Raw genomic sequence first — 12,687 nt, forward strand, 5'->3', positions numbered from 1 at the left:
TGTGGGATCAAAGTCTATTGCTGGGGAGGCAAGCTCTGCCTTTCCAAAATAAATAGCTAATATGTGATCAGGGATAGTTAATCACAGGTTGTAAAACCAGAGGATATGAATAGGAGGGTAAATCTTCTCGGTGCTTCTCTGATGAGCATGTTTAAAATGCTTTAGACCTTTTCTGCTACCCTTTCTTCATCAAAATGCTAGTCTGTGGTAATGAAGTGAACTTTAGTTAAAGTGCTTTCTGCCTGCATGGAACAGCAATGATGCGGTTACGCAAGTGCTGAGGACTTCGGTTTTCAGCCACTGCTTTGGACTTTTATTTTTGCAACCAGGAGTCATTTTGTTCTTGTACTCTCTTGGCTCCAGGCTCTGTGTTACACTATGGGGTTCTTTATGGGTGTGCCTGTGGACACCTGTTTTCACGTCTTATTGTCTGTAAAATGAGAATGTTACCAGTTCCTTACCTGCAAAGATGTATAACCCTGTTTCCTTACTCTAATGTACGTCATACAGATCCTATAATAATAGGAGGAGTAAACAGAATGCAAAAAATACAGATAATTGCAAGTGGATTTCAGTTGCATATACAAAGATGTACTCTCTCTGTGCTGAGGAGGTAGATGATAGAGGGGCTACAAGATGAATTTTACATGTCTAAACAGGCTTTAATTTCAATTTGAAAACTAACAGTTACACAATTAATAAAATTCTTGTTTTAAAAAGTAGTTTACCTATCATCTAAAATTGTTCTGTTTATGTGATTAAGTATAAAGAAGTTTTTTTTTATTATGCTGTTTACTTGGCAAAAATAATTATCTTATGGTGAAAATGTGTTTAGTAAAGTTAAGTGAAATAATCTAGCTTCTGAAATGAAACTTTAGCACTGCATATGTTTAACATTCCATTTATTTTGCTAAGGCACGTTTGGAAGAATTTTGTTTGTAGAAGTGCTTAAATGTGTGTGGTTTTTTTGTTTGTTTGTTTTTTTTTCCTTCTTTTCAGTCATTATTTAACCTACTGGAGTTTCGAAGACTAGTTTTGAACTTCAATCCTCCTGCAAATGCTCAAGACTTGCCCCGAAACCAAAAGGTAAAATTGGAAGCTAACTTCCCCTCGTGGCTGATAAGGGTGTTTCTCTCCTGTAATTGAATTTTGCACTGTTCCTAGCTCAAATTAGCATGGATTTTATAGGTGCTAATTAGTGTTTCTTTGAGCTTCCTATTATGGGTCTTGCATAAAATACATTAGCCTAACATTAGAGTATGGGCAGGGTGTTGAGAGAGGCAGAGTTTGCTCGGCGTGCTGCTGCTTAGACCAGGTTCAGTGGAAGGGCTTTGCTGATGCAGCTGTAGCAGCACTGCCGCTAGTAGGTGAGCATTTCTAATGTGAATGTAGCCTGTGTTAGCAAACATTTTATTTTTAACCTAGTATTAAGTACTGTGTGTGACTGACATTCCCTAGGATCAAATTTCCTTGCTAATAAAGACCAAGTTTTAATAATCCCGGATTTTCAATACTTTGGTTTACATCCCGTTGTTCTTCCAGTTGATAGTAGAGTTTAATGCAAGGGTCATGACACTCTCTTGATTCAGAATTAAACATGTGGTTATACTTAAGGGAATATTGCATAGTGGATTGTTTTTGTTTTCCTGTCAATATATTGAATCCAAATGCTATTAATAATTTGGCATGTAAAATTTTGAATCCACAAGTCATTGGTATAAATTTTGACTTTAAAAAAAAAACAAACAAACAACCCCACCCTGTTTGCATCCACTGATTGGACTTTGTTTTTCTGGATTTTAAACTTGGGCATACACTTAAAATCTCCAATCTGTTTTTGTTCTTTTTAATTTGAAATTCACTTTTCTTCCTTGGTGTGTTCCTCAGCTTCCTTCTGTAGAACAAATATGGTTCTCTGTAGTTACTGCAGCTTCTTGGCTCTCCATTTCTCTTACCTCTTGCTGTCATATGAACAGATCTTTTTTGCTGTACACAGTGAGGCCAGCTAAATATTTGACCTCAACAATATCTTCAGGAAACATTTTATTATCAGAGGAAGTGGGTTACTGTGCTACAGGTTAGCACATCCTTCCCCCTGTTTCAACATTCTCATTATGCCAGCCAGTGTCCTGGCATTACTGATTGACAATTATGAATGTTTACTATGTATTAAACATGTAGATTGCTTTAGAAGCATTTCTTAATCATAAATTGTTCCAATATCAGTGTATCAAGAAATTATTTATGCAGGTAGAATAGGTGATAAAATAAAGAATGTTTTAGACTATGAACTTCCCATACAGTTTTCATTTCAAAATTAATTTTAATCTTTTTTTGTGTGTGTTGGTACACCTACAGGATGCTTTAAAATTGAGAGCCATATGCTGTGCTGTGATCACTTTATTAGTTCTTTTGTTTTAATGTGCAAGTCCTTTGTGGAACTGTATACCTTGTCTTGGGGAGTGGCTCACATCCTTTTGAAGATTTTAGGCTTTGTTTAGTCAGAAACACTGTTTGTTGTGGTAATGCCCACATAATCTGGTCAAGGATCATGCCTAATGTATTAAACTGAGCTTTCTCAAAAAAACAACAAGGATTTTTCTAGTTTTAGAGAACTTTTATAGGCTTCACAGAGGTATTTGTCCTGAGTAATCCCACTCACATCAGTAGCCAGTTGTTCAACCTAAAGCTACAAGTATGCTTAAAACTCAGCCAAATTAGTTGTGTAAATTTAGGTAAGTAATGCAATAATACTCACTGCCTGTGTATTTCAGATTTAACAAAAGGAAGGTGAGATCTAGAGTATTCTCTGGTCAGTTGTCTATATTATGCATATGCATTATCACTGGTATTAAAGCATCTTGACAAAATACATCTGTATCTAAAACTTGAAATTCTGTTCATTTTTAATAGATCACTTCAGGTAAATAGTAAGAAGAGAATCACTTTCACAATTTGTTTCCTTGTTTTGTTGTTATAAAGTGCTTTAAATATGTAAATGGGAGACTGATTTTATTCTTAAATTATGATGGTGTAATGCTGAATTAGGGTGGCATTTGATGAAGTCTTCAGCCTTCTCTGTGAACATTGTTTATAATTGGTGGGTGTCTTGCAAGGTGGACTAGAAGAGCAAGTAAAACTTGAATTTATGTGACTAAAACTATTGTTTTAGATATTATGCGGAACATGTTCCAATTTACCATGCACAGTTTTTAAAGCTGAAATAAAGCAGACTTTATGTACAAAAAGCTTCATGCATACAGGATTGACATAGGAGTGACTAAACAAGCCTGCTGTTTGATGAGCATGTGAAATAGTTTGTCATCAAGTAATTCCAGTTTGACCAGCATCTGACATCTGTGCTGCCTTTGAATGATACTTTGTTCTAAATACAAGTGGATATGACATGGGTTTTCAATTTCACAAGTCTTTGTTAACTATCTACTCAGGAGTATGAGACATATCCAGTCTCCACAGCATTTGTCACCTGTGGTTTAATCTATGGTACGACGGATTTGTGTTTCAGTTTACGTGCTTTTCATTATACAGGCATAAAGTATTTCTTCTGCTTCTCTCCTGGAAACCAGAAAAAGAACTCCATATTCCCCATGAACTGTACTTAAAAAATAGGTAGAAAGGAGAGCAAGGTATTTCTCTTCTGTCAAGAGAAATAATAATGATTTGCGTACACCTTATAAATTTATGTCTTCAGTAAAAAATAAGCTTAAAAAGGTACTAGGCAGTGTGAAGGCTTACAAGAAATTCTGCTAGAGGTACAGAGGAATACTAATTTCAGTAAAATCAGTGCATATTGTTGCAGTGTATTACTTAAGGCTTTGTAAGTCTTGGGAGCAACAGTTCTGTCTTAAATGCAGCTCAGGTTGTCCACTTGTCCATTCAGCCCCATTTCAAATCAGCCACATCTAGATGTGGTTTCAGGGAGCTTTCAGTTTCTGACATGTAATTTTCTTCCCAGAGAACTACATTATTTTGTAAAACTGGCAAGTAAAAGGCATGCAGCACTACCTTGCTAGTACTACAAGTGAGCTTATATGTAACCTGTATATATGCTTAGTTTATTGGGTAATGCTTCTGTAAAGTAGATTTTTGTTACCACTTTGTTAAATATCTTTAATTCTTCTTCAAATACAGGAACATAGGAATCTGCCTTTCATGCGTGAATTGAGGTATCTGTTTGCACTCCTAGTTGGTTCGAAGAGAAAATATGTTGACCCATCAAGAGCAGTTGAAATCCTTAAAGATGCTTTTAAATCAAATGATTCCCAACAGGTAATTTCTATGTATTTTCCTTCAAGCTTATTCATGTTTTCATATGGTCATCTGGCAACAGGAAATACTTCAAATGGACAAAAAAAAAAATTCAGAATGTCCACAGACAAGAAACTCCTAATTATCACAGTCTTTGAGCTTTTTTTCTGATATTATGTAATCTTTAGTCACTTTTATGAAGAACAAAAAAAAACCCCAACCAAACAAAAAAATTCCAGTGTGACTATTTTATTCAGTATACTTTCTTCCTATTGTTTTAAAAACTAACTAATAGTTCCACATTCTTGTTTTTAGGGTTTAATTTAGCTTCTAAGTCTGTGGTTTTTGAAAGAGCTTTATTCTTCTGATCTAACAGTACATCCAGGGCTGGTACAGTCCAAATATAGTATTTGTCTGTGTAGATATTGGTTTGGAGGGTCCTAATATTCATATTCAGGATTCTTGCCTAAATCATAGTGGGTATATTTTGCTTTTCTGAGAAACACTTTGTTTCTTCAGGTGCTTTATTTCTCCCACATGAGGTTATGTGGCTAAGGTGTTTAATTACAACAGCATGCTGAATTTAGTGCTTGATGAAAGTAGTATTAGTCACCACTTGTTAGATACCAAAGGGTTTGAACAATGGAATTCATAAGATGCCTTTGGACTAGCATGGTATGAAAGCTGAGCCCAAGTAATAAGGATCACAGGACAATGTGATGGCTGAGGAACACCAGAGCCTTGGTGTGCTCTAAGAGCCACCTAAAAAAAAAAAAAAAAAAAAAAAAAAAAAAAAAAAAAAAAAAAAGAAAAAAAATCAATCATGGCATAGTCTTAGACATAGTGTGATTTTTGGAGCTCTTGTGGAGGCGAATACTGCTATACTGACCTTGTAAGGTGACACTTCATTGTGTTCTGTTACATATGTGAATATATACTGATAATTTTATATTTTTCAACAGCAAGATGTTAGTGAATTTACACACAAATTACTAGATTGGCTAGAAGATGCCTTCCAAATTAAAGCTGAAGAGGAGAGGTAAGATTTTTTTCCTAGCTCTGTATATTGTACATTTTGATGAGGAAAAGCAAACCAAATAACCAAAAATACACTTCTCACTGTATGGCTGAAAAAGATCCAACTGTCTAGCTTGTTTTAGTTCAAGCATTTTTTTTCCATACGTGCCAGTACCTTTGATTTTCCGTGAATTCTTTTTTCACTTTCCGATTTCACGTTAAAAATCTTGTTGAATGAAGTCCAAAGTATCTGAAGAGTGGGGATTGGTTGTGTTGTACATAATCAATTAGGCTTTTTATCATTTGAATGCATTTTTGCTTTTCAGTCGTGTAGTTTAAATGCTTCAAAACCTTGCTCCTGTTTCTCTTCTCAGCGGTAAATACACTTTGTTTGTATAAGTGAACAGCTGTAAACTCTTTTGAATACATAAGTGTTTCTAGAGTGTTGCAGGCAATGGTTTTTACAAGGGTTTTGTACAATTTAACCACTCACGAATTGAATCTGATTTACATAAATTTTCCTAGAATGAAGCACTTCTGAAACTTAATTTTCAGAATATACTTATTGCAAATATATGAATCATTATTACTGTCTTTAGAGGGAAGTACAAAACTAAATGAACAGTAACTGAGTAAAATAGGCAGCATTTCCATAATGAATTCAGAATATTCTGCTTGTAGTTTTATGAAAGTTCATAGATTTGTGTTTGATTTTTACACTAACATGCTTTGTTTTCAGGGATGGAGAGAAACCAAAGAACCCAATGGTGGAGTTGTTTTATGGACGATTTCTAGCAGTAGGTGTACTTGAAGGTATGCATCTGAATTTACTTGGACTTCTGTGCACTTCTGTGCTCATGCCTGTTCAGTGCTTTCCTAAGTACACAGGTGAATGATGCAGTTGCAGCATTTTAGCTACTTCTGCAGAAGTATACTTGGAGAATATGTGTTCGGTCTGTGACAAAATGTTTGTCCTGAGACTATGAGAACTAAGGCAAATGTAGTGAGCTGCAGTGGTCCAGAAGGACTGTTCTGATAACTTTTAGGAGCTGAGTGTGGGTACCTAAGTGCAGTAGAAGTTAGGGTAAGGTGCTAAGCAAAAATACTTGCAAGAAATTATTATCAGGGCACTTTTGCCACTTACTAATGGTATAGAGAAGGCAAGTTACTGTATTTCATTGAGCTAGTCTCTTGCACTCTCTCTGCTTCATTTAATGCAATTTAAAATTTCAATTGCATTTTCTTCTACACAATTTCTGGTATGGATAACTCACCCTCTTAAAAGTACAGTTTGTTGAAAACAAATCAGTGGAAACCTGCTCAAGGGCAGTGTCAAAGAGAGAGTACTGAGGAGAAATAGGCTGCACAACAAGCTTCCTTTTATCTTATCTGCATATAATTAGTAGATTTGCAGAATTGCAGTGTTCTCTCTTTCCAGGAGGCGAGCAGTTGTGAAAGTATTTTTAATGTTGGTGACTCTGTCCCCCATCCTGAGTGTGAATGACTCCTGAGATGCATTTGAATGAAGCAGCTACAATCTTTTAAAGTGGCTTCCAGGTTGTTTCTCGGCCTGGAGTATGTCTAACGATTTGTTGTCAGATTTCAAAACCGTTCTGCAGATTTCTTGCTACTAGCTAGCATTCTTGCTCCTTTGCGTTCAGCTACTTTCATCCCTTACATTCTTATCTTAACTGAGGAGGCATGTAAAAACCAAACCAATGAAGAGAAACTGGTGGATGTAAGAAGACTTTTTACTGACTTTAGGATGAAATAAGTTGAAATTGTAGATTGAAATCATTTGTCACCCACATTTCTCCTCATATTTGAGCTTGCATCTTTATACACCATTAACAAATTATGGTCTTGTTTTCAGAACAGAATTCATGAATGTTCTCTTTTGTGGTTTATTTTTGCAAAATGTACTTATACAAAGGGCTGTTTCATACCAGCAATTCCACTGACTTTGCTGATACAATGTAGGGTTGTATTACTGAGCTGCTATTTGCCGGAGGAGGACTTTGTTTTATATGTGTAAAACTTCCCATACATCTGTGGTGCGAAGTCATTTTGAGTTTTGCTTATTACCAGTAGATGCAAAACCAATATAAAAATGGACAGAAGAGGAAAACATAGTAATTTTCAATATTACATTCAAGTGACTTTTTCAAGTAACTTTGTTTTCATACATATAATTGAATTGTCCAATAAGAAAATGGGGGTATTGTTCAGTAGACTAGGTCAGGTGACCTAGGATTGTTAGGGTTTTTTTAAAGGTAATTGTTTGTTTCTAAAACTCTAACTGTTTAATTTCTTATGTGAAGGTAAAAAATTTGAAAACACAGAAATGTTTGGCCAGTATCCACTCCAGGTTAATGGCTTTAAAGATCTGCATGAGTGCCTAGAAGCTGCAATGATTGAAGGGGAAATTGAATCTCTCCATTCAGAAAACTCTGCAAAGTCTGGTCAGGAGGTAAGTTAAGTGCTCCTGTGGGCTTCTCTCAGGGTGGTGCTGTAGCGCTCTTTATTTTTCACTGGGGTTCATGGTTGGTTTTTATATGACCTGCTGCTATGCAGGTTCTGATGTCTGGCGTAATTGGATTGTTAATTTGGGGGCTTTGTATCTCTTTTGGAGGATCCAGAGTATCATCTTCTTGTATTTTTCATAAGATACAAAGTTCATGCTTATTAAAAGCTGGCACAATTAAGTGCTTACAGTGCTGATTTGGCACAGGCTGGTTCCCACCTGTTGCTGATATTTGATCTTCAGAGAGGTCATGGGTGTAATGTCCTGTGGTAGCTGACCACTGCTCTGACTGACTTGCCGCCCTGTGCCATGCTGTAAACAGCAACCGTGAGCTGTGTGTTTGACCATTGCTTCAGAGCATTGTTGGTATTCCTCTGTGCCTCTGTCTTTAATTCCTCAGCACCCTAGCCTTCTTCCCCTCTCCCCTTTTTACTGGTGTTTCCCAGCATCCTCCTCTTTGCCCCCTATGGTGGGCAATCCTCCCCCCTCTTTGACTGCAGTGGTGGACAGACAATATTTGCTCTATGAGCTGCTGTTCCTCCCAGGAGAGCTCTTGCTAGAGCAGGAGGCTGCCAAATGTCAGAGCATGCTGGAAGCATGGGTGGAGGGATTCAGATGGAGTCCCACTGAGAAGTGGGATATGCGGTGTATGATGTTGGGATGAGGTGACAAATGAGATTTCTTGTGCAGAAGTCACAGGTTAGGGAAAAGAGGTAGTTGGACTGATGGTGGTTGTAGAACCAAGAGGGTGTGCTCTGAAATGTCCCCTCTTATTGCTGGCATGCATGTATATGCCCAGCATTTTTCTCTGGCAGAGCTCTCTCCAATAACCTGTGGGTTATTGATGTAGAAATACGGGAATCCCCATTGCCTCTAAAGACTGAACTACTTTCTCTTTACACAGTTGTTCAGGTTTCATCACAGTTACTTTAAAGATGTGAAATCTTGGAAGGCTTCTTCTACTTAAGTAAAAAGTTCGGGTGTAGTTTCTTCCTTCATATTTTGCTGTAATGAAATTTTGCTTCCTTTAATCATATCAACATACACACAGGGTTTTAATTACTAAGCCTAGTGACGCACACTGAAATCATCTTCCAGTCTGAAGTTCTATTTCCAATTTTGTGTTATCAACAAAAGTTTTAGAGCATCCCTTTTGCAGTCCCTTTTTCTGGTCAGCTGTTATTGATCAAATATTGATCAACCAAATCAGATGTTAACAAGCATTTTCAAATGTATTTACACATCTTACTGGATCTGCTGTTCTTTCACAGGATGATTCAATTTTTTTTTTTTATTCCAACACTTGTAGAAATGTCTTACTACAATGAGCATGTTTCCTGAAATAAACTGGAAGAAAAGAAAAATCTCATAAATATCTTGGTACAATTCAAAGTTCAGTTTCTTTATGCAAGGTGAAGTCTTGTATGCATCTACTACAAGAGCATGGTTGTTTATCTTATGGACTGAAGGTTGTCTTGCAGTTAAAGCCTGTGTGCATTCATGCATAAAATGTCAGTTCAGTTATTAATGCTTGACTAGACATGACAGACTTGGAGAGGTTTTTTTTTTGGTTTGGTTTGGTTTTGAGGGTTTTTTTTTTAACCTGTAATGTCAGGAAACCAGGGAACAGAAGTATAGTCATGTACAGGTGTAGAGCGTTAAGCTTTGAGTTCTGTGAAAGTGTCAGGGTTTTAATCAGGTTGGCTTCATAGCATGTGGAAATGGAAGTGAAATAGTCATATGTCAGATTGACAATAGTGGCAACAGAAGAAAGGTAATGGGTTAAGTCCTAATCTAGAAAAACATTACTGCATTGTTACCAGGGCCAAGCAAATTGGTTACGTTGCCCTGAATTGAAGCAATTTATTTATAGTCGTTGCTGCTGTTAGTAGTTATGTTTAAACATAATGCCTCAAAGGTGTTACAGTGCATTGGAAGGTTTGGAAGTACTGAAGGAAGCTGAATTTCTTGTAGTTTTAACAAAGTCTGTCTCTGCTGAGCAAAGACTTCAAGTGGCATTCATCCAAGCTGGTAGATGTCAAAGCTTAAAGAGAATGATATTAATGTGCTAGTTCCATGTATTGAAAGATCCTGAAAGTAACATTCTATTTTTTCCCCTTGATCCCACCATTGACTCTAATGGGGTATTTAGCTTGTTGTTCATTATTATTATTACTATTATTATCATGATACCTAAAAGCCTCAGCCACGGAGTAGAGTGTCAGCAAGCAAGCTAATGCATGAACAGAAAAAAGAGACATTCCCTGTCCCAAGGAACTTAAATCCAAATTCAAGAGACGATGGAGGTCAGTGCACATACTTGGAGTTAGAAAGGTGGGGAAAATGAGATAATGTTTGTCAGCATCATCGTTGATGAACTTCAGCATGTCAGCAGCTTAGTCACTGTTAAGTGGTTTGGGGGCCTTGCAATAAAAGGGGTTTAGGGGGAAGGATTGTGCTGTGGCTTTGCTGACTTTAGCATTGAAATTTACTGATGTGTGAAGCTGCTGCAAGAAAGAAGTCATGATTGTCTCCTTTAAAACTGAAAAGGTGGTTGGTGTGGAGGCTGATATAGGCAAGAAAAGGGAACGCAGCTCACTGTGTGTGTAAAGAGATGAGAGGAGTGATATGAGGGCAATGAACTAGGAAAATTCAGCAGCATCCTGGAAATCTGTTAGTGTGACAAGGCTATGCGTGCTAAAGCTGGGCAAGCGGAGAAGAAAGGAAACATTGCACTGAGATGCGGAGTGATGAGAACCTAGACCTGAATTTTAGCCATTAGCACAGAAAGAAAAGGCTGTCTTGAAATTATTGTGTGAAAAGTCTATTCAAGACATTTGGCTGGATAGGAGAACTTGAAGTGAGCCCCGAGTCAAATGCTACGTCTGGGCTATGGGCATTGACGTCAGAAATATGTGGCAACGGTGTCTGCAGTAATCAGGGAAGCTTCAGTTGATGGTTAGACATCCAAAACGTATTAAATGGATAGACCGTGGGTTTTATGTTGTAGTCTGGGGAGAAAAAAGGAACTCTAATGCTGGAATCGGAGCTGAATTTGTCTTGTAGTTGAGAAATGAAGTATGTGAGGAAAGAAATATGGACTAAGGATAGACCTCTACTGAATACTCAGAGAAAACTGGGATGAGGTGATGCTAACATGGGTTGGTCCATGGACAGATTAGCAGTGATTAGAGACATGAGCCAAGACTTCAGGAGAGGTTGTTAGTATGGAGGAGATTTCCAGAAAAAGTATTCGCCTTGTCTGACCCAGCCCAGAGTACTCATTGATCCTGCTTCGGAGGAGGTCATTAGAAACTTTGGGTGATATCAGGTGAATGAAAGGGTCAGAAACTTGAGTCTGAGTGAACTAGGGAGAAGAGCACTTGATACAGTGTAAACAACCCTTTCAGTGGTATTGGAGAGTTCAAAGAGAACAGGACAGTTGGCAAGGCAGGTAGGTTCAAGTGTAGGCCACTTTTAGTATGAGGGAGACAAATGTGAAAAGAAGCAGCCTTCCTGCCTTCTCTGCTTTAACGCAGGTAGTGATAGATGAGCTGAAAAGTCTGATGCAGCATGGGTGACGAATGGTCTCTGTTTAAACTGAAGGGGCAAGATGGGAACTTTGGAAAGCTTATGCTGACCCACCCTCTAGAACCAATTTCTCCCATAGCTATGTCAGTCTGCAGGTATTGTACCATTATTATTAAAGTTCTGTTATTGGAAGGTATTCATTGTGGGGTTTTGTGTTTTTCTTTTGTTCAGCACTGGTTCACTGAGCTTCCTCCTGTCTTAACTTTTGAGCTATCAAGATTTGAGTTTAATCAGGCTTTGGGGAGACCAGAGAAGATACACAACAAATTAGAATTTCCTCCAATTTTGTATCTGGACAGGTACAGTACAATATTATCAACAAAGTCTTAGTATGAATATAAATTAAATCTCATGAGTTTGGTAAAGTTGCTGGTGCATCTTATACTAGCTTAAATCACAGTACATTTCTGTTCCAGCTAGACGAATTAAAATTTTCATGGGTTTCATCTGTTTCAGAAAATACACATAGATAACAATTTAAGACATACTGCTACTTTGGGCTAAAACCTGCTTGCACTTCAGTCTTCAATTTATTGCTAGGTAGTTGTGTACACAGGCAAAATACTCTGAAAAATCACTGTTTATGAGCCCATTTGGGAAAGAGGGTGAGAAGTCAGATATTTCATGGTGTTCCAGATGGACTGCATGGTTTGAAGAGGATTCTCAGCAGCAGTATATGTCGTTTATGTGTAGAGATGAAATACCGTGATGATTTTCAGTTAGATGCTGAATGTTATTTGTGAGCCTAAATAATGAAACAGGAGTACAGCTATGTGGCTGCTACTTAAACCACTTAATTTAGAAGCTTTCTAATACATGTTTGTCATCCATGGTATGAACAGAGCTTTTGACACTGGGGAAAAAGCATCCTCTGAAAGTTGTGGGAGGGGAGCTTAATGGGTTTACCACTTTCTTCTCAGTTCTGTTTTACTGCTTAATATGTTGTAGGTTTTAGAGGGCGTGAGTTTTCATTAGCGGTATGGCTGATGAGTACAGACCTCAGTTCGTGTTGGGATGCTATGGGCTGACACCTCTTTTTAAACTTCATATTTTACAGGTATATGCACAAAAACAGAGAAATAACAAGAATTAAACGGGATGAAATCAAGAGACTCAAAGAGTACCTCACAGTTTTACAACAGAGATTAGAACGGTACTATAGATAACTGTAAATGCAAATAATATTACAGGCTACATAGAGTAACTTCTTTCAGCTATACACTTTGTGTGTAGTTATTTGCTCTAGATTTCTCTTGTGTATCTCTTCTTTCACCGTTTTCCTTGGA

The 12,687-nt window shown here is 37.4% G+C and overlaps 1 protein-coding gene across 3 annotated transcripts in view; it reads left to right on the forward strand.

Annotated features, from left to right (window-relative positions):
* Positions 1-12,687, forward strand: part of USP25 (ubiquitin specific peptidase 25) — a 92,805-nt gene that overhangs the window by 52,455 nt on the left and 27,663 nt on the right. For all 3 annotated transcript variants that reach the window (XM_030019966.2, XM_030019969.2, XM_030019967.2), the window contains 7 exons: positions 1,000-1,086; positions 4,153-4,290; positions 5,232-5,308; positions 6,026-6,099; positions 7,608-7,756; positions 11,573-11,700; positions 12,459-12,554. In XM_030019966.2, the coding sequence (XP_029875826.1) occupies positions 1,000-1,086; positions 4,153-4,290; positions 5,232-5,308; positions 6,026-6,099; positions 7,608-7,756; positions 11,573-11,700; positions 12,459-12,554 (749 nt within the window). The remainder of the gene's footprint in view (positions 1-999; positions 1,087-4,152; positions 4,291-5,231; positions 5,309-6,025; positions 6,100-7,607; positions 7,757-11,572; positions 11,701-12,458; positions 12,555-12,687) is intronic.

Source organism: Aquila chrysaetos, chromosome 7 (genome assembly GCF_900496995.4).
Source record: "Aquila chrysaetos chrysaetos chromosome 7, bAquChr1.4, whole genome shotgun sequence".
In the NCBI taxonomy this organism is placed as follows: domain Eukaryota; kingdom Metazoa; phylum Chordata; class Aves; order Accipitriformes; family Accipitridae; genus Aquila; species Aquila chrysaetos.